General features: G+C 39.2%; 1 protein-coding gene across 2 annotated transcripts in view; it reads right to left on the bottom strand.

Annotated features, from left to right (window-relative positions):
• FARS2 (phenylalanyl-tRNA synthetase 2, mitochondrial) overlaps positions 1 to 19383 on the bottom strand; it is a 241101-nt gene that overhangs the window by 88374 nt on the left and 133344 nt on the right. For both annotated transcript variants that reach the window (XM_005149915.3, XM_034064714.1), the window contains exon 6: positions 10382 to 10542. In XM_005149915.3, coding sequence (XP_005149972.2) covers positions 10382 to 10542 — 161 coding nt within the window. The remainder of the gene's footprint in view (positions 1 to 10381; positions 10543 to 19383) is intronic.

The following is a 19383-nucleotide window of genomic DNA, read 5'->3' as shown; positions in this document are numbered from 1 at the left end:
GAAATTGAGGATGGGTATGATACAAATAATATGGTTCTTCCCAACTGTGCCTTCTGTTGTTTGGCTATTCTCTGTAGCCTAATTCATATTCTGATCAGACAAGTGGTAGCTGAAAATCAGGGAGTTTTTATTAATCCCATGCACTTCAAAAGGTGCTCCTGTTCACACATACACACACATGCACCCAGACTGTTCTCTCCAGCCCTCATTTCCTAGGGATACTCTACAGCTGAGCTGTAATGGCTAATCATGATGACTGTAGGGGTTTAGGCATGTTTTTGGAGACCACTTTATCAAAAGCTCTTTGCAAAATGTTATCTTCTGCCTGTAAAACGTTAGCATAAATACAAACACAAACTTGTACCTCTGAAGATACACATTTGCACAGTACTAATGCTTAGGCATATTTTAAGCAGGAATTTATTCTTACATCAAATGCATAATGTACACTCATAAAGATGTATTTAACCTTCCTGTAGGCATGCTGATACTCAGACTGTGATAACTACGTAGGACTGCCAGTCAGAAACCAGGGTCCCATTAGATAAACAGAGCACAAAATGATAGCCCCTGAAGAGCCTTCCACCCCAAGACAGTATTGGAAAAGACACGCTGAGGCAGGAGGTATAAGACAACTACAACTGTAAACAGCATGAAAAACTGAATTACTGAGTAGGGAAATTTGAGTCAGAGTCAAGATCTGACACAAATTTCAGGGAAACTTCTCAGGTAAGGGCCAAAGACTAAAGTCAAGACAGTTACTGTGCCATCCTCCTGGCCAGAATTTCATTCACCACACTGTAATTAAACCAGCACTGGAAAAATATCGGCAAAAGTGTAACCCTTGCACTCCTTACTAGGTACATACTTCTGTAGACAATAAGACTGAACACTCTGAACTTCTGTGGATTCCTGCTGAAACCACAAGCAGCTGGTTCTCACAGCTTCACATAGCCAATACGAAATCTATTGTTATTTTAGATTTCCAGGTTTACTCCTTCACCTAATGCTAATTTAATGTGAGTCTCAGCATATATATCACTGCTGGAAATTGCTCCATGGCTTATTTAAGTACTTTGTATAACCATTATACTTCATCATTTGGGACACAATAAAGATCAGTTGATATACTCAGCAGCAGAATTACTCATTTGTGAGCTATTTGTTTTAAGAGTCTCAACCAGTCAAACTGCAAATATATGAGGTTTCAAGATCAGAGCAAATCACAGTAACATATACTTTTTGAAGCTCACTGCAGTTTTTGTAAGTAAAAATTTAAATAGTTCCAGGTGTACTTTCACTAGGTTGCATTGGCTTACAAAACAAACCAACCCCCCACCCCCTACACCAGACATCAGCAGCAAATGATTCTATTGACAAGGAAGTCCCTTGTGGTCTGTTCCCAGTCACTGGGATTCTCTTTCACTTGTACTGATGACATACCTGCTGGGTCTACCACATTCTCTACATATTCACCCCATCCTCTAATCTAACAACATGCTTTAAATTCAGCCACACCTGACATGGAAATTTTTGAGGCACTATTTTTTTTTAATCTTGCTCATGCCAAAGCCTGTCATGGGATATTCTGTGCATGGTATCGCTCCTGCAGACTCGTGAGAGGCTGGCTTTTGCCAGTTTGTTCCAACTTTTCAGATTATAGAGACGCATAAAAATAGTGGTCTTGACTCTGTTTTTGAACAGGTAACTATTTTTTTGTCTCTGTGAAAGTATTTTTTACATTAATTGCATGGAAGGACTACAGCAAACACCAAGTTTGGGAAGATACGGAGAATGCAATTTGAAATCCGCAGGACACATCTACAGATACCATGGCCTTTGTATCTTGTGAGCATTGCAGTTGTTTCACTCAGGATGCCACTATTGGAATCTAAGTGACAAAAGCCTTTCAACAAGAACAGCTGAATGTCTTCAAGTTACTCTGCCCTTCCTTTTCTAGTCCTTGACTTTTCTTTCAGTTACTTCTCGACTCCTTCCTTCTTTTTCTCTAGGACTGAGGTTCCGGATGTCCAAGGTACATGGAAGGAAACAGCAGAAGTCTCTCAGCTAGCAAAGGCTTCTCTTTCCACCCAGACTGCTCACTTCCATCATTGATCCATGACCTTTTCCTTTATGTATGCAGGCCACAGTGCTGTGGCATGATATCCAGCGGCAAAGCCACCTTACAAGATTTTGTCTTCCCATCTTTCCCCCATCATTTCAGGATTGATCCTGCCAATGAAAACGCAAGTGCAGTCTCCAAGTTGTGCTGAGGGCATGGGGCAACAATGAGAAATGGAACAGGGGACTGACATGGCTTTGAGGAACTGAAGGGGGAAAAGGGTCCCTGATCCACATCACAGTGTAGTCATAGAAGCAGCTGCTGTGGTGCAACTGGAACAACAAAGCAGAACAGTACATGGGAAAGAACAAAAAATTACCCTTCTCATCCTGACACTGTGAGCACTAAGGCTCTGGAACAAGTGGTACAGAACAGTCACAAAACCACTAACATCCTTCAAATGGAGAAGTTTCAACTGCTGTCTCTGACTGGACCTACAGTCAAAAGAGAGGATATCATCCAGGTGGACACACTGGTATTTCACATTGCAAGCTTCCAAACACCCATGTGGCACACTCAAGGTTTGTTAGTAAAGCCCTGGACATCCCACACAGCTGAGAATTTGAGGAAACATAATTACATCCATGTCATAAAAAAAAACCTATTGGTGATTAAACTCTCTGTTAGCATAGAAAATTGAAAGTATATGTGTACCTCTACACACACACTCCACCCAACAGGAACAAAATCCAACTGGGACAGTTGTGTACAAAGGAGAAAACATCCAGGAAGAACAGCTCAGAGCAGTTATTTTGCTTCAAGTCACCACCAGCTAGATCAAATCTGTTACTGGCACATGACAACCTAACGGAGGTGAACATGAGAGTTTTCAAATATTCTAAGACTGTGGAAAAAAACTAGACTTACTTAACGTATTTTTCAAGGAACATATGTTAGGGACAAGAGCTGTGGTTTTGCTAATGAATATCATAAGCTTCTCTATACATCTGACTACTATCAAGGTGGCTATGAGATGGATGACTTGGATTTGTTTTGCTCTTTGGTGCACCAGCAGACAACAGATGGAGATATTGCATAAGATAATTATCACTAACAAATCTAAGCACAAAGGGCTGTTGTCTTTTTTCTAAGTACAAGCAGAAAGGAATTAAAGTATTACTGATTTGTCCAGATTCAACAGGTAGCTATCAGTAAGACTAAACTGCAATGAGAGGGATGCAAACAGGATATGCATGAAACCTACATCATTGCTATTAGCTCAGGGTAGCAGTGGAATTGCTGGCATCCACATCTCCCATCAGTGGTTATTTTTACCAAGGGTTTCAGTAATACCATGTCAGTGCAGCCTTAGTCATGGGCCTGAGTTCTGGCACAATAATTGCTTCACAAATTCAGAATCAAAATGCTGAGTTCAGTGATGACTCCTGCCCCTAAAAGCTGATGTGCTAACAGTACGACAAATGGAAAACTCATCACCTTGAAAGGCTGAGTGCACGAGTCCAATTGTGCTCCAGTGAAATTGCATGTGTGCCTGAGCATCTGTTTACTACACCATATGATGGAAAAGCCATTGTATTACCCATTTGCGGTTTACTGGTATGTAAGCTGCTTAGTTTTTAGACCTGGACTTAAAAGTCTACAAAATTAAACAAGGGTAGGACAGCATTGGATAGACCAGTTTTCATCTCTCCTATTCTGTTTCTGAGGTATGCCTGAGTTTTGGAGAGCTGCTATAAATGTTTCTATCATAACCCTGAGAAAACACATTCCTTGCTTTCAACAGCACACACTACCCCACCCTGAGACTGATGATTATGCTATAAAGTACAGAATTGCTTTGATGGCTTGTGGTCACAATTTCTGTGGTCACTCCTACTTGCCTTTTCAAAACGAGATTCATACGAAGTCTGGGAAGGCTTTCTGATTGATTTTAAGAAAGACTTTTCATCAGTCTCAACAGTTTTTTGCCTTAAAATTATGCTCCATTTCTGTATCTGACTTCTCTTGCCACCCCACCCCTCCCATCTTGTTTAAACTTTCTCTTTTAGCCCCCTGATTTTTTCCTATTACCTCCAAAGGCCAAAGTACAGCCCTTCTCTCTTCTACCTTCCGCTTACTTTGTCATATCCCAGTATTTTCTTTCCTTGTATCCCCTCTCATGCAACTGTCCATTCACTCACTCTCTGCTCATTTCTGAACCCCCGTTTTCTTTCTTTCCTGTGTTTTCAGCTAATTGTCTTTAACTGAGAATGGGAATTCGAGTCCTTTTTACTCGCCAGATGCTTGCTGGTTGACTTTCTTTCCTCAAATGTCAATCAGTAAAACTGAATTGGATCAAAGATTTAACAAATGAAATTTGTGGTTTCTCAGATTAAACTCTTATTGCTTAGGACAGCCATTTTGAAAGTTTTCTCTGCTTAAGCCCTGCAAAGCACTGATCGCTCTCAGCTGGATCTCAGGAAGTATGGAGATCTCTGACCTGAAACTATTTAGGCACGTAGGATATATTTGACTGAGAACAGGAACTATCCCATTGATTTAAATGGGACTACTCACGAGTTTAAAGCTCAGCATGTTCTTCAGTACTTTGCCTGACTGGGGCCAGAGGGCTCAGGTTCCTAGAGCTTCAATACCAGCACTGGCTACAAATGATACGAGATATAACATCCTGATAAGAGAAGACTTGATGATCAAGTGATTTCTAATCCAATTGTGTGGCTTAGTGCAGCATCTCACAATGGAGAAGATATTTTTTTCCTTCTTTCCATAGCTACCCAACACTAAAAAATGGAGTTCCACCATGTTCTGCAGAGTATGCAGACAAACCTGAGATGATACACAGCACTTTAAAGATTTTACTGACATTCATTTAAGATGATCTATGTAAATCATTCATAAGAAATTCAACCTTCCTCAAGTCATGTCAATAAAATGTTTATGCTACACCATCACCTACTCTGTTGTACCTCCACATGCATACACACAAACATTGTATATCTTCAATTACAGTAAAGCTAACTAGACAATAAATCAGTTGAGGCTGTACCTCATTTGTTCAGACATCCAAGTTAAATTTACATACTAATGGTTGCATATTTGCCTTTAATAGATGCAGTATTAGAAAGTAAACATAATAAATGAATAACCGTTTAAGCATGGAGTTACCTAATCTTGATGAAAAATATCTGAAAATGTAGCAGCCAGTGAATCCTTTACTTTTTATCAGAAAATAAAGCTAATCACAGATTAAATTGATAAATATGAATTACATGGAGTAGCACACTAATGATGAATCAGATGGACCTATCCTGAGCAGTGAATGTAAGAAGTTCAAACTGGTTGAAATACTGGCTTATACATTAGATACTCTCCTTCTCAAGCATGGAATACAGGATACAGGACTAAGATGGTTTAATTTGTGCAAGTTTCCCCTTGTACCTGCCAGTGCATTTTATTTTCAGGATCTTCTACAGCTTCAGGCCAAGCTATATGTTTCCCAGCAACAATCAGGTATGAGCACAGGGAAGATGCACAGGGTTGATGACTGTCTCAGGAAACTGGAAAGTGCACAGTAGAGTAAAAAAGTTGTACTGTGTCCTTTGGCATCAGAAAAGGGGCTTAATTTGTATGGTACACAGAGTAAAGGGGGTGAGTGTGGCCCAGCCTTTGCTATTTTGCACAGGAGAAGGATGAGCCCACTTTGATTTCCTTCTTTCCGCACAACTACATCTCTCTGAAGATATATTTTTTTCTCATCTCTGCTAACCTTGCGTGTTCAGTTTGCAAAGCAGAGACAGTCTCCTAGGTTAGGGCTACATACACCATTCTGGCTACAGTTTTGTGGGAAGTGAGCAGTGCCAATTCAAGTTGATTGTCAACTCTCCTCACTCCACTGCCAAAGATTACTGGCCCCTCTGGTCTTTCAGCAGAGCTGCTCTAGGAGCTTTGGTTATTCTGGCACCATGAGAATGATCCTGGTTAGAATTTTTTAATATTTTGAATACTGAACCTAACAGGTTATTATGAAGGAACTGATTTTGAAGAGACTGCATATGCCAGCACAAGGACAGAAGCAGCCCCTAGAAATGATGGAAGGGGGTAGTTAAAATTAGGTGGTGCTAGGCTTATTGCAGATAGTGCAGAAATGAGGAAAAGAAGAAGCAAGTCCCATAATCTCAAAGGAGTCATCAGCAGTTTAGCTAGGAATCTGATCCAGATACCCTCTGCAACAGTCTTTCCCTTAGGACAGCATAAACATGATTCTGCTTGACCTCAGTCCAGGCCACAAAGCTCATCCGCAGTCAAAATAAATACTTATTTAAAACAACAGCAGCCACCAGCAGCATCAAATGAAAGTGACTTTGTGAGGAGGGAATGTATCAGCAGTCCATTGATGTGACATGCCGCTTACTTGCCATGGCAGCAAAATGATGGAGGTTCCAGGAACCATCCTGCAGCCAGAGCCCATTTGTCTTAATCAACACCTCTGGGCACACCACGCTTCATGTGAACTGTGAGTGCCTTCCTTCCCTAAATGTCATTTCATTTTGGTACCTTTTTTTGAAAGTTGTCAGCCCATGGACACACCTTTTTGTAAGAATGCTGGCTCAGCATGAACTGGAAAGCTGCTACATGCAACTATGCTCAGAGCCCTGATGAACAAAGCGTATTAGATCAGATCTGAGTCATTTGTTTTAGGCATCTTGCAGGTGCTTAGTCCTTCCTGGTCTGTCCATCCTCAGCCCTTCATTTCACAGCCTGAGCAGAAACTCTACACAAGTGACTTAAGGCAGGTTACCAGCCTCTGATCCCCCACACTGCTGTGACTTGTGTCAAATTATAGCCAGTGTGATTTGGTAATCCAAATCAATGCAATAATCTGATCCGTGGGGAGCAGTACTCTAACACTGCTGTGCTGACTGGCCACAATGGTACAAGCACTGTCAGCTTTTCCCAGCATCTTTCTGACCTACTGAAATCTGCATGCGTGTATTGATGACACAGGGAAAAGTCTGAAACATTCAGGCTATTAAAAAGCCTCAAAACATATACTTTAAGTCCCAAGAAAATGCTCCAATTAAATCCATTTCTGAACAAGAGTATTCTTAGCCCAGGTATTATTAAAGGTTACTACTATGTAGTGGACCTAATATATCTAAAAATATTTTCATGAACAGAAAGAAAAACACTTATGTTGGTGGATAATATTCAGATTATAAGACAGGATGGGGGAAGTATCCAAAGGTTGAGAGGTCTACCTCTGTTAAGCACATAAAGGATGGACATTTATCCAGGCCCTCTGAGGATGCTGAATTCAATTTATGTAATGAAAGGCTCTCAAAACACCTGGTCTGTCTTGGCTCAGTTCAGTCAGGCTGAAAAGTACTGCATGGCCTTGCATGCAGAAAATCTGACACATTTTAATACCCACTGAGATTTCTTACAACATCAACACTGGAAGACAGGCTAAAAGTTTTCTGTCAAATATGATATGAATAAACCATGTGGTTCATTAATTATGACTCTTCAGAAAGTAGGCAGGTGTAGAAGGTCTGCTACCTTGGTTTTACAGCATACCTGAAAAATAACACAGAATAGCAAGAAAGAAAACCTGGCTTAGTAACACCCATCATTTGAGATCTTAAGCTGGCACCAAAGACTATTTGGCAGTCTTGTCATATTAAGGGACATTAGCCCTTTAAAAAGTAATGCCAGTTTGTACTAGAAGTATGCACAGTATTAAGCTTGAAAAAGCTCAGTGTAAGATATAAGAAAGCTGGATCAGGCTTCTTTTTAAACAAAAAAACAAGCTTGCCTCTAGTCTTTTATATTCAGAGACTGAGCTGAAAAATACAAACTAAGAGTTAGGAAGAAATATTCTACGGGATGGGATATATATAGATGGGAAAACAAAGTGGAGTGAGAGTATGCATGTGCTAAAAGAGAGAGGAGTAGAGGGGGGGAAGAGGAAAAAAAGCAAAAAAAACACCAAACCAAAAATCGTCCCTAAGAAGTGCTTAATACCAGAGCAAAAATCTGTTTCTAAAACATTGGCCATATCATCACTTCAGAAGAGAGAAAGATTGAAAATAATCCATCTTTCCACCTCCATTGCCCCTCTCCCATACCCCCATTCTCCCAGTCTGTATACTTTTCCCTGGCCTATTTGCTGGGATATGACAACTGCCAACACATTAATGTGGTAAAGCAGTAGGTAATGGCCCAGTAATATTACTCTGATCTTTCCCTTTGGTCCAAATTAGAGCATAGTGGCAGCTGACAATTTCTCTTCCTTGAAGTCCCCCTACCTATTGCATCTTGATTCATGTTATTACTTAAAAATGTATTTCAGACAAGCCTCAACTTCATGACTCTCTCTACAACATCAGTTTCAGGTTGTAGAACTTTCCTCCTTATTCAGAGTTGAACCAAGGCCAGCTGAAACCAACACTGCTCAGCAAGAAATAATGCTTAAAGACCTACCAAGATCTTGTACCACTCTTCTATTGATCGTACAGTTACAAACACTGGAAACCCCTGTGCTTCTAGTGACTCCTGACAGCTAAGGTTACCAAACAGCACCAATTGGAAAAAAACCCCAAACAAACAGAAACAGCGATAAAAAAAAAACAAACCCAAGAGAGAAAAAAATTTATTTCACTTTTAGCTTCATAGAAACTCTGTCCTCTCCTCTGAGTCTATGCACAGTAACCTATGCCTCTGTCATCTTCAGACTGGTTCACTACACATGACTTTATTTAAAGCTGAACATGAAAATGATATACAACTTGCAGAAGCCAGACACCTAGCCCTCTCCTTGGCTCCTCTTTAACATCAGACCATATAATTCTATGATTCTATTCTATGATTCTATTCTGACAATCTGGGCCTTTCCCCCAAAACCCAGCCTACTGCTAATATCAATTTGAGGCTTGGATTCACAATCTTAAAGTAAGCAAGAAATCTCATCTCAGTTCCATCGGATATGAAATTTATAAATCAAGCCACAATCTGTGCTCCTTGGGAGCAAAGCCAACCAGAAAGATAAGGGCTGAAAAGAAGACAGCTTGAACACTCCTAATTGAAAAGGACAACAAACATTCTGTAGGGAAATCTACAGTCAGACCCACCTTTAGGAACACTGGCAAAAACCTGCTTTCTTTCTGTGATAGCTACAACCTGAATACCCCAATGACCCCAAAGAAACCCCAATCCAAAAACCTAAACCAACAAAAACCCAAACCAAACCATAACCATAGCCAAAACAAAAAAGCCCAAACCCAGCCCCCAAACCTATCAAACACTACTTTGAATTTTTAATCTACGAATGTGCCAGCAGTCATGAGTTAAAAAATAGATGCTGCTATTCATTTGACGTGAAGACTACTCAAATATCATCTAAGCATTGTCACTACTGATTTCCCCTTTTACATTTTTGATTCTAAAAACCATAATCAAGCTGTTTGTAAAGCAAGTAAAATGGTAAAAGACAGCAGCAAAAAGTGGTTTGCTGCTTTAGCACTTCAGACTTCAGCAAGCACCTAAACAGTTTTGCAGCTCAACTGCCCCAAAGACCAGTGATTCCACCTGACTTGAACCTTCCCATGCTCATGCTAAAGAATGTTATGGAAGTAGCATTTCCTCTCAATCCCGTTAGGCTTGGTTACTTTGAAACTTCTGAAAAGTAAGACAAGGTTATTAAGTACAAAAATCACCTCAGTAGAGGAGTTACAAAACCAATATAAGCTGAGCCTGCATTCTTCCCCCACTATCACCTGAACGAAAGAGCTCACATACTGAAGACATCGAGGCACATTCATAAAATACTGTGCCAAAGTCTAACAATGCAATTCACATTGACTTTAGTGGATGTAGAATAAAAGCAATGGGAAAAATTTGGATTGTGTTATGGTATTTGAGTGCATCAGACACATTTTTATAATGAAACAGAATTATGGACACAATTCAAGAATATACCAAATATACCCAAACCAGTCACAGGCCTAAATCAATCGCTATTGTGGATAAATTTAAAAGTAAAATATATGCTTAAGTATTACTCAGAACAGAGATACCCATGAGGTATCAGCAGCAACCCACAACATGATCTGGTGAAAAAAAATGTTAGCATGAAAAGCTGAATTTTATTGCAGTATATCAGAGAATCTTGATAGCTGTAAAGCTGCTGCATAAAAACCTAATCTGTTAATGGCACAGAATTTTAATTATGTGATATTCTCTAGGGCCAAACACACTCCTTAGTGACACAAAATTATTATCATATATATATTATTTTACCTGGAATTTTATTTTTTGCCAAATGTGAGGCACAACAAACTGTTTCAAGAAGCGTTCATCTTCACTCCAGAACAGTCGAATGTCAGGGATATTGTACAGGATCATGGCCAGCCTCTCCAAACCCAAGCCAAATGCCCAGCCAATTTTATCCCGAGCACCAGCTGCAATAAACAGACAACAGAAAATTTAAGAGCTTAAGTTCACAACATGAAAAATTGCAGATAAAATGTTCACTTACTTATCAAGAAAAAAAAAGGTGAAGTGGCAAGACAGAAAAGCCTCCAAGTAACTGCCAAACGAGTGATCTAAAGGCTACAGAAAAGACCAAACTTCCATCAAAAACTGCAGCAAGACAGGGCACACCACTGAGCCCAGGAACCAAAAGTGGTGGTAATAAAATAAAGCTGCACTCTCAGCAATTTGTGTCCAAAGTTTCAGAGAGGCTTTGAGAAATGCGACATAATGCTATACACCACTACCCTTTACTATCCTTAGAGCTGAGCACTTCCACATCAGTTGTTTTATAAGGCATGTAAACACAGATTCCCTGTTCAGAATATTTCACTTGGGCTGACAGACTGCACCAAACCTATGCAGCACTAACATCATTACCAACAATAGAGAGGATCAAAATTGCCTCTTTTGAGGCACCTGAAGAAACAGAGCAGTGTGATGTGAGGCACTGTCCCGTTAACATCACACCTCCAACCAGGGAACTCCTGGGCTGCTGCCTATGGGAAAAGCCACTGCTCCCACATACAACAGACTCCTTTTATGCACTACTAAATATAGAAAGGCAAGAATATTTGATACAGAAGAGCTATACAGATGTTAATGATGTGACATTTCCATCAGGAAAGTAAATATTCATACCTTCATTCCTGTTCTTTATAGGGCAGGAACACTGAGTCATTAAACAGGGATTTTTTTTCAACACCAGGAACCAACTCCAAGTTTAGCCACCATCCTACTGATTTTGAAATAAACTGAGAGCCCAGAAGCAAAGGATCGGGGGTTTTTAAACTTAAACAGATACTTAAATAGACTTATGCTGAAAGGATGCTTGCATATGAGACAGACTTGACTCTTCACCATCAGCACTGTCAATGTGCCTCTGAGTCATATAATGTGACTGTGTATCTCACAGCTATCCATCTAGACCAAGGCCATACTTGCCCCCCCCAGCATTAACTGAAATTCTAATATTTCAGAAACTTCAAACTCAGCAGTTTCCCCACATCATGCAGGAGGCTGGAGGCAGAAGTCTACTTTCTGATCCCTGTCTTTGCTATCAGAAATTAGACAGCTCCTGTTACTTGAGTGCTGATGACATCCTGAGGTATGCTGTCACATTCAATGCTGAGAGAAAACAGTCCAGAGTTCTGTTTAAATAGTGGCAGACATAACAAGCTTGGGAAAAGAGACAAAGTCATCACTTGTATTCTTTTAATTCAATCTGAACCTGCCTATTTACCTGTTAAATCAAGCCCTCAGCAGAACCCCTCTGTGTCTCATCTGCAACCTCAGCAGTATTGCACTGCCACAGGGATTTGGTCAACTTCGTAAGAGTCCTTCACAGAGAAGTCTGGATATTCTGCCTTGTCCCTTCTCATGTGATCAAAGGCACGATTTTGCACTTTATGACCTTTGAAAGCAGGCAACTTACCAATTGAATTGTGGAAGTCCTAAGAAATAGAGGACTGAGGTGTGAACTCAAAAGGTACCTTACAGCAGAGCTGCTCAAACTAGTATACTTAGAACAACCAACAGATTTGAGCTAACCGGACCTTGGAAACTTCCAATCTATGCTACATTACAAGAAGAACTGCCTGATTTTCTACTTTGATTTATTTTTAGAGAAATGATAGTGACTACAGAGAATGTATTGCAATTTGTGTTTGGGAAAGATTTTGAGCTTTGACTTCAAAGTGCAAACCATAAACTTTCTTTTCCAAGCTGAAAGTACGATTTCTCTCCCTACTCCAGTATGTAAATGTAATTATATTTTTATGGCTATGAAGGGAAGAGGATATTTCATCGCAATGGCGTTGCTTCCCCAAACTTCCAGCTTGTCTTTCTTAGACCATCAATTCCTAGTTCAGTAACAAAACTCCTATTAATTTCAAAAGTGACAGACTTTCATATATGTATAGGTATTTCTGTAGACTGATTAATACAATCCACCCCCTCCTCCAGAGGTAAAGTGGAGCACCTGAAGCAATATCCATGAGGGTTCTGAATGGCCACTGCTTAATTTCAACAGAGGCATTAAATCTGAAACCTAGAGATGCCAGGTTAAGCATCAGTGTTAATTCACTGATGCTCATTTAAGTATACATGATAAGGGATGATGATCCTCCTTCCCCATATTACTGAGGATTACTGGTAAATTGGACAAGGGTGAAAAAAAAAAAGGATGTGACAGAACAAGTGTATATTCTGATAAGCAAAGCTTTACATTTGACATTTATGTTTTTTTAAATATGGTTTTCATTGTAACTCTTTTTTCCTCACACTTTATCCCCAATGTATTTGCTATGCCCTTTAATTTTGCAATTAATGTTTTGATTTTATATCAGCAATTTTTATGAATTTTCTTTTTTTTTGGGGGGTGTTGTTTTGTTTTAGAAGGACTGGAACACATCACAGGTGTCTGCACCTTGTAGAAGACAAAAAATTCTTTACACAGCTATCTGCCTAGCAGCTCAAAGCATTTTATCTGAGCTATGAATAAACACATCACCACAGAACTTGTCTTCTGGGTGATTCTTGAGTGATTATCAGCCTTCAGACTGTAAACTTCTCAACTGTCCACGAAGTCTTATCAGTGAAGCATTCCCCCTACTCAGAGAGAGAGTGAGAGAAGAAAAAAAAAAAAAAGACGACAAGAAGGAAAAGGAAAGGAAAATCCAAATCATTAGAATTCCTCCTCAAATCAGTACTATCAAATCTTCACTGCACTCTGCATCTTCAGTTATGTTGCCTCTGATCTCTTCTCCAACTTCCCACCTGTAAAGCTCCAAGTCAATGTAGTGTTGACTTAAAGACTACTTTGTAGAACTCAACACGACTCAAGCATGCTTCTAAGCATATTTCCGACTGGAAATGACCAGGTGGCTTAGAAGTTAAATGTGCAGCTAATGACCCTATTAAGTGAGAGAGCAACCCAAAGCTTTTCACAGTACATACATACATATGTTTAAATACACTGAATTTTTGCAAGTAATATATAAAGAAGCCAAGTGAGTGCAAGTCAATCTGACAGATCAAACAAACATAGAATAGCTTTAAATGTAGCACAATCCAGGTTGAGGTTCTGACAAGGAGACCTGGCCAAAGCAGTATATTCCAGGGACCTGGTGGGGCAATCATAGTATCACTGCTTGAAATAACACAGCCCAATAGATAAAGCTTTCCTAATACATGAGCTTTCCCCAAGTGGCCCTCAAAGGTCTGTATGCTGCCAAGCTCCTGCTGCCTCACATGAAAAACTTGACTACCCACCAGAAGAAAACTGCTGGAAGTTTCGCATGCCAGGTAGCCAAAGATGGAAAATGAAAGGATGAAACAGTTTGACTGGCTTCCCACAGAGGGGCTGAGACAGTCTAATTGAACTCCAGGAGGCTGCATCATTGCAGCTGTGTCTTACAGGGCTGCTCAAGAGTCCTTATCTTCCTTGAGAACTCATACTGTCCTGCTCTTCACCTTTGAGCCCAGATGAATCAGTTTACACTTAAATGCAGACCAATCAAACCATTCCCCAAAAAATGTTGTTAAATGAAAGCTAAATTGGGTCAACCAGGATGGGAAGCTTTGTAATTACTCACTGAGGTATATATAACAACCTGCCAGAACTCACGGATTATATCCCACTGAGTCCTGAGAAATACCCACAGACAGAAATGTTAACCTTCTCAAGGACTGTGAGACACGACATTTCGCACTGTACAAGATATTTAAGACATATTTTGCAATGTAGCGTTAGGAACAGGTTGACAAAACTTTTTTGTTATATTCTTCAGTCACACTTTTTTATATTCATGCTGGCTTTTACTTAACAATTTTTGCTACTCTTATAAAACTGCCAATAAAGAAATCTTTTTTTCAGTAGAGCCTAAATTGGGTCTTCAAATTGTTATACTCAGCAGTTACTGAGAAATGAAAGAAATGAAGTTTTGATCTTGGATGGAGACAGGAAAGTCAGATGGAAAGTCAGGAACATAGAAGAGCCTGTATACAGCATGTTTTTCACAAAATGCGCCCAAATGAATATACCCAATGTGTGTGTAGCTGAAAGCTGGGATGAGTTCCAGAAGCCTATGGGATCTGAATTTGATCTTTTTTTTCAGACCAAACCATGGCTGTTTATGGAGCAAATTCAGTAACTAAAATGGTGGGAAGAATGGTGTGCAGATTCTCAAGGATACACAGACTACACATGTTTTATAAAATGAATCAGTGTTTTAAAATGTGTAGAAAATAAGTTAGACACAGTGAACATCTGACCTGACACAAACCATCAGAAATTCCTGAAACAGACCTATTCCCATATCTGAGCTCTGTGTCACTAATGGGCAGTTATGAACAAGGCTTTGAAAAACAGCTTCTGCAAAATAAGTATTTACTTGCTGTTAAGAGACCAGGAATACACATTCTACGTGAGGGCCACAGCAATGAGGTAAACCATGTTCACCTGTGTTAAAAATAATCCATTTAAAATTATTTCCTACTTCAGTTAAAGCTCCTGTATGTTAGGAGTTAAAGGTTTTACATGGAAAACAAACAAACCAACCAATGAACTAACAAACCCCAGACTAAGGTGTCAGTCTAATACAGAAGAGCTTCTGAAAGTGCAAGGTCAGGTGGCTGGGATTCAAAGCACCTGGGGCCAAAAAGCTTACTAAGGTTTCCTTCTGAATTTCCCTCTTCAGCAAAAGCAAAACCAAGATTGTCGTATTATTCTCCAACTGATGTATCCAGGCTCTTGTGTGCAATTCAGTTTAAATTACCTCCTAAAATAAGGACTTGGCTTTCAGACTATGCATGCTAAGTAAGCCACTCCTCAAGAACTCAAGAAAAGAAGTAAACATTCAATTATGCCTATTCTGTGGAATAAGAACTTATCTTTCTAAATCTCACATGTGAAATAGTTTTCTAACAATAATAGTCACTTTGAGACCACGGCTTTGTCTCCCGTGTCAGACTGATCTGTTCTGTTTGCTCCACTTGAAAACTAAGCAAAAGAACTTTAAAGGCTTTGATTAAGGTTTTGGTTTTGTTCCATAATCAGAATAGCTGGGTACACACTGAAGGAACAGCCTATTACAAAATTTCAGTCTGGCAAAGCCAGATTCAACTTTCTTCTAATATGCAAGTAACAAATTCTACCATTTTACCAATATTTCACCAGGCCAAGTAGCTGTGAGGAAAATGTTTCCTGACAGGGAGAAATGGGTGTGACTAGAGCAGAACAGGACAGGAAAACTAGATCAGCAAGCAGAGGAAAGAGTGAAACAAAGTGAAACAAAGAGACAAGGAGGAATTTCCCTATTTTTAACCCACCTGGGACTGATACTTTTGGTTTCCAATTCTTTTATCTTTCTGCTTTTGAAATTACACAATTCCTCAGTCTTCTTCCCCTATTCCTTTCCATCTTGCTATCTTTGCCCAAGTCCACATCTCCCATTCCCACAAGCCCTCCTAAGTATTCACAAAATCAATGACAAAACCACTATTAAACAGAATCTTATTTAAAACTTCAGATACTTTTTCAAAGTTCATAACCATACACTGCAATAACATTCAAGCTTTCAAATTATGTAAGATAAGGTATCCATTTAACTCCCAAGAACAACAAGGATATTAGTCATCAACTATCCTTTTATGGTATATGGTCTTCCTCTGTGCTTCAGCATACATATAAAAACAAATGGTTTGCTTAGTTTTTGAGGCTTTTTTCCTTTTCCGCAAAGCCCAAGGTTGGACATTCTCCATGGAGGACAGTGAAATTTGCTACAGTCCTAATTTACATCACAGAGCCAAAAATGCATGGACTCCTTCACTCTATTTCCCCTGGCTCTGCCTGTGGGCTCCAGTAGTGCTCTTTTTGTTCTGTGTACGTAAAAGCAAATTCCTCCCTTTTTTTTTTCATATTGTTTCATTAACTCAGGCTAAGTTGGATTTTGAGAGTTTGGATCTTTTAATACCTTTCAATACTATTACACCTCCCCAGACATTTGGGCCATGTAGATTTGAAAAAATAAAAAGCTATAAAATATACATGAGGGGCTGCCACTTGGCAGAAAGACCAAGTCTACAGTACAGTTCAAAAATTCAATTATGAATCACATTTTTTTCAGGGGTATAAGTACAGCCGTACATATTCACTTCATATATATTCATTGCCCCAAGATGCAACTTTCTTGGCAAAATTGCACTATCACCAAATTGATTGTTTGGTATCTTACGAAATCATCTTTTCTTCAAGAACAGTCAGAGCAAGGAACAAGTACAAAAATTCCATCACAATGTGATACAATCTCCAAGAGATGAAGATATCCTCAAAAGATACAGAGGCAGCAGTTTATGTATCATAGCCTGGGATGCTGTTAGCATCTGTTTGATATCTTGTTCAAAAATCAGAACAGCAGAATACTTGTATATAACAAAAGGCTTAAAACTGTGTTCATTTGATAGCAGCACAATCTCATGGTTACTCTGAAAGCCTGACAGTAAATTCAACTACAGGTAGGAGATGACATTACATTTCATATTTCTACAGTACCTACCTACCATAAAGAAGCCTTGGGCTCATGACTGGGGCTTGGCTCTATAGTATATAAAATTAATAGACAGATAAGGTTTACAATTTAACAACTACACTCTTCTGCCACAAGCTCATTCTTTGGAAGAAGTTAATGGAAAGCCTCATGATCACATAGGCATCACTTGCCTTATTACTGGGGTTTGGATAATATTCCTTCCTTTCCTAGAATGATTGAGGTAGAAGACATAATAAATGTAAAACACTGAATTTCAAAATCTTTCATACTGTAGTACAGCATATATTCCAGCATGATGAACTCCACTATAATCCCACTATAGTGTTTCACAGCAGTTTTGACAAGGTTCCAAGTACAGACAATTAATTTATTTCCAAAATCATAACATGAAAGGTCCAGGTGTACCTAAATGTACTGTTATATAGCACAGGCTGGAAAAATCTTTGTTCAGAAGCACTAACCCCTGTTATCCTTTCTTAATAGAGAGCTACTCCACCAGTCTTGTGCTACAACAGTTTGAAGGACATTTCTCATTTTCCCTTACAGAGGGCTCTTCAAAGCATGACTGTGTTCCCAAGCCATGCCTGCTTATTGATATTCCATCCAAAAGAATTCAACCATTGCATGATACTGGGCAAAATAATTTCTGCCAATAGGCCTCATGCTACTCAAAGCCATGGATATGTTTGAAATATATTACAGAAAGTAAGTACTTTATATGTCTACCAAGCAGGGTTTGCAGACCATATCACAAAAGGACAGTTTAGCTTTTCTCTCTACATTGCTCCCAACTATAGTGTTTCCAGCTGGCATTTGGCAACCTGGCCACCTGCAAATATCTTTATTTGCACCTATAATATAACTATGGATGCTCAACTGGTCTCCTGGTACATTCTGTACACAAGGCACACACAAAATAGAAAGTATACAGCTGTAGCACTAATGGACATCTTGGGAAACTCAATTCAGTGCCTCAGGAAAAGGCACAGTGAGCCACAACCTGCTTTTCTGACTGGGCCTAAAATCTCTTCTGTTTCCTCTCTCATGTAGCCACAACCCTTTAAACTGCATCACCTAGGAAAGAACTTGAGCTGTGCTTAAGCCTGCATCTGCTCAGTGACACTGCGGAACAGCACTTTTTTAGGGCAGGAACTGAAGGGTCTCACTTGAGGCAAGAGTTCTCCCTCCTGTTCAGTTCAGATTTTGAAATCATAGCTGGTCATTAACAACCTGATGTCTATTAATGTATTCTCTTTAGATGTGGGGAGGCTTCCAGCAGAAGCAGAGATATCTGCAAGGAGATGGTGAGTACAAACATAATTCTGGGAGATGCCATTAGCTACTTCACCATTACTCAGTGCTAGGTAGCTGGTCTAAGCCAGTCCCTTCTGTAAATGGGTAGAGAGAATCACAAATAATTATTCACTCTATCATAAGACATGTACAGACAAAACACTTAACTTTTGGACAGGTAACTTGAATTAGATAAATTTGACCCTATGTGCCCATTTCAGCTTCAATTTTTATCATGAAATAAGCATTCCTGTATAATTACAAGGAAGTGAATGAAAATCTTTCATCTTGGAATAATCACCTCACATTAATTTCTCTTTTAGATTTCTTTTTCAGACTTCTTTTAATTGGTTTCATAATTTCTAGTAACCTCTTTCATGATTTAGGAACTCGCATGACACAAATACAATGGAAATTACATTTTGAGTACTCTCCTGTCCTTACCTACCTCTTACTGCACTGCACAAAGTGCCTATAGCCACTTGTGTTTAATTTATAATGTATTTCAAATCATCTTATTCATCAGTAATACTACAGGATCACAGCCAGACCTCTATGCTCCTCTTTCCTACAAGTAGAACATTTAAGTTAGTGACTATTTTTAAAATTACCCCATTATTTCCATATGAAGCAGTGGCAGAAATATTGAAGAGGAAGTAACTGTTCCTTAAAGTTCAAATTTAATCCTTTTCCTCCACTTTTTAATTTTTATGAAATTCATGAGTTCTGGCAACAGCACATTTACTTCTAAAAAATAATGATTTCTTAAAAAGTGACATTTCATTGTATTACAATTACTTGTTGACAGCGTTTCACATAATACAGTATCACCAGTTTCTACAGTACTGCAGTTTGAAGAAATGTAACATTGTGAAGCCCAACACAAACTATACAAGAAAAGCTTAGGGAAAAAAACCCAACAAAAAA

Source organism: Melopsittacus undulatus, chromosome 1 (assembly GCF_012275295.1).
Source record: "Melopsittacus undulatus isolate bMelUnd1 chromosome 1, bMelUnd1.mat.Z, whole genome shotgun sequence".
Lineage (NCBI taxonomy): Eukaryota > Metazoa > Chordata > Aves > Psittaciformes > Psittaculidae > Melopsittacus > Melopsittacus undulatus.
The sequence above is the reverse complement of the archived record's forward strand: the minus strand, read 5'-3'. Positions and strand labels throughout refer to the sequence as shown.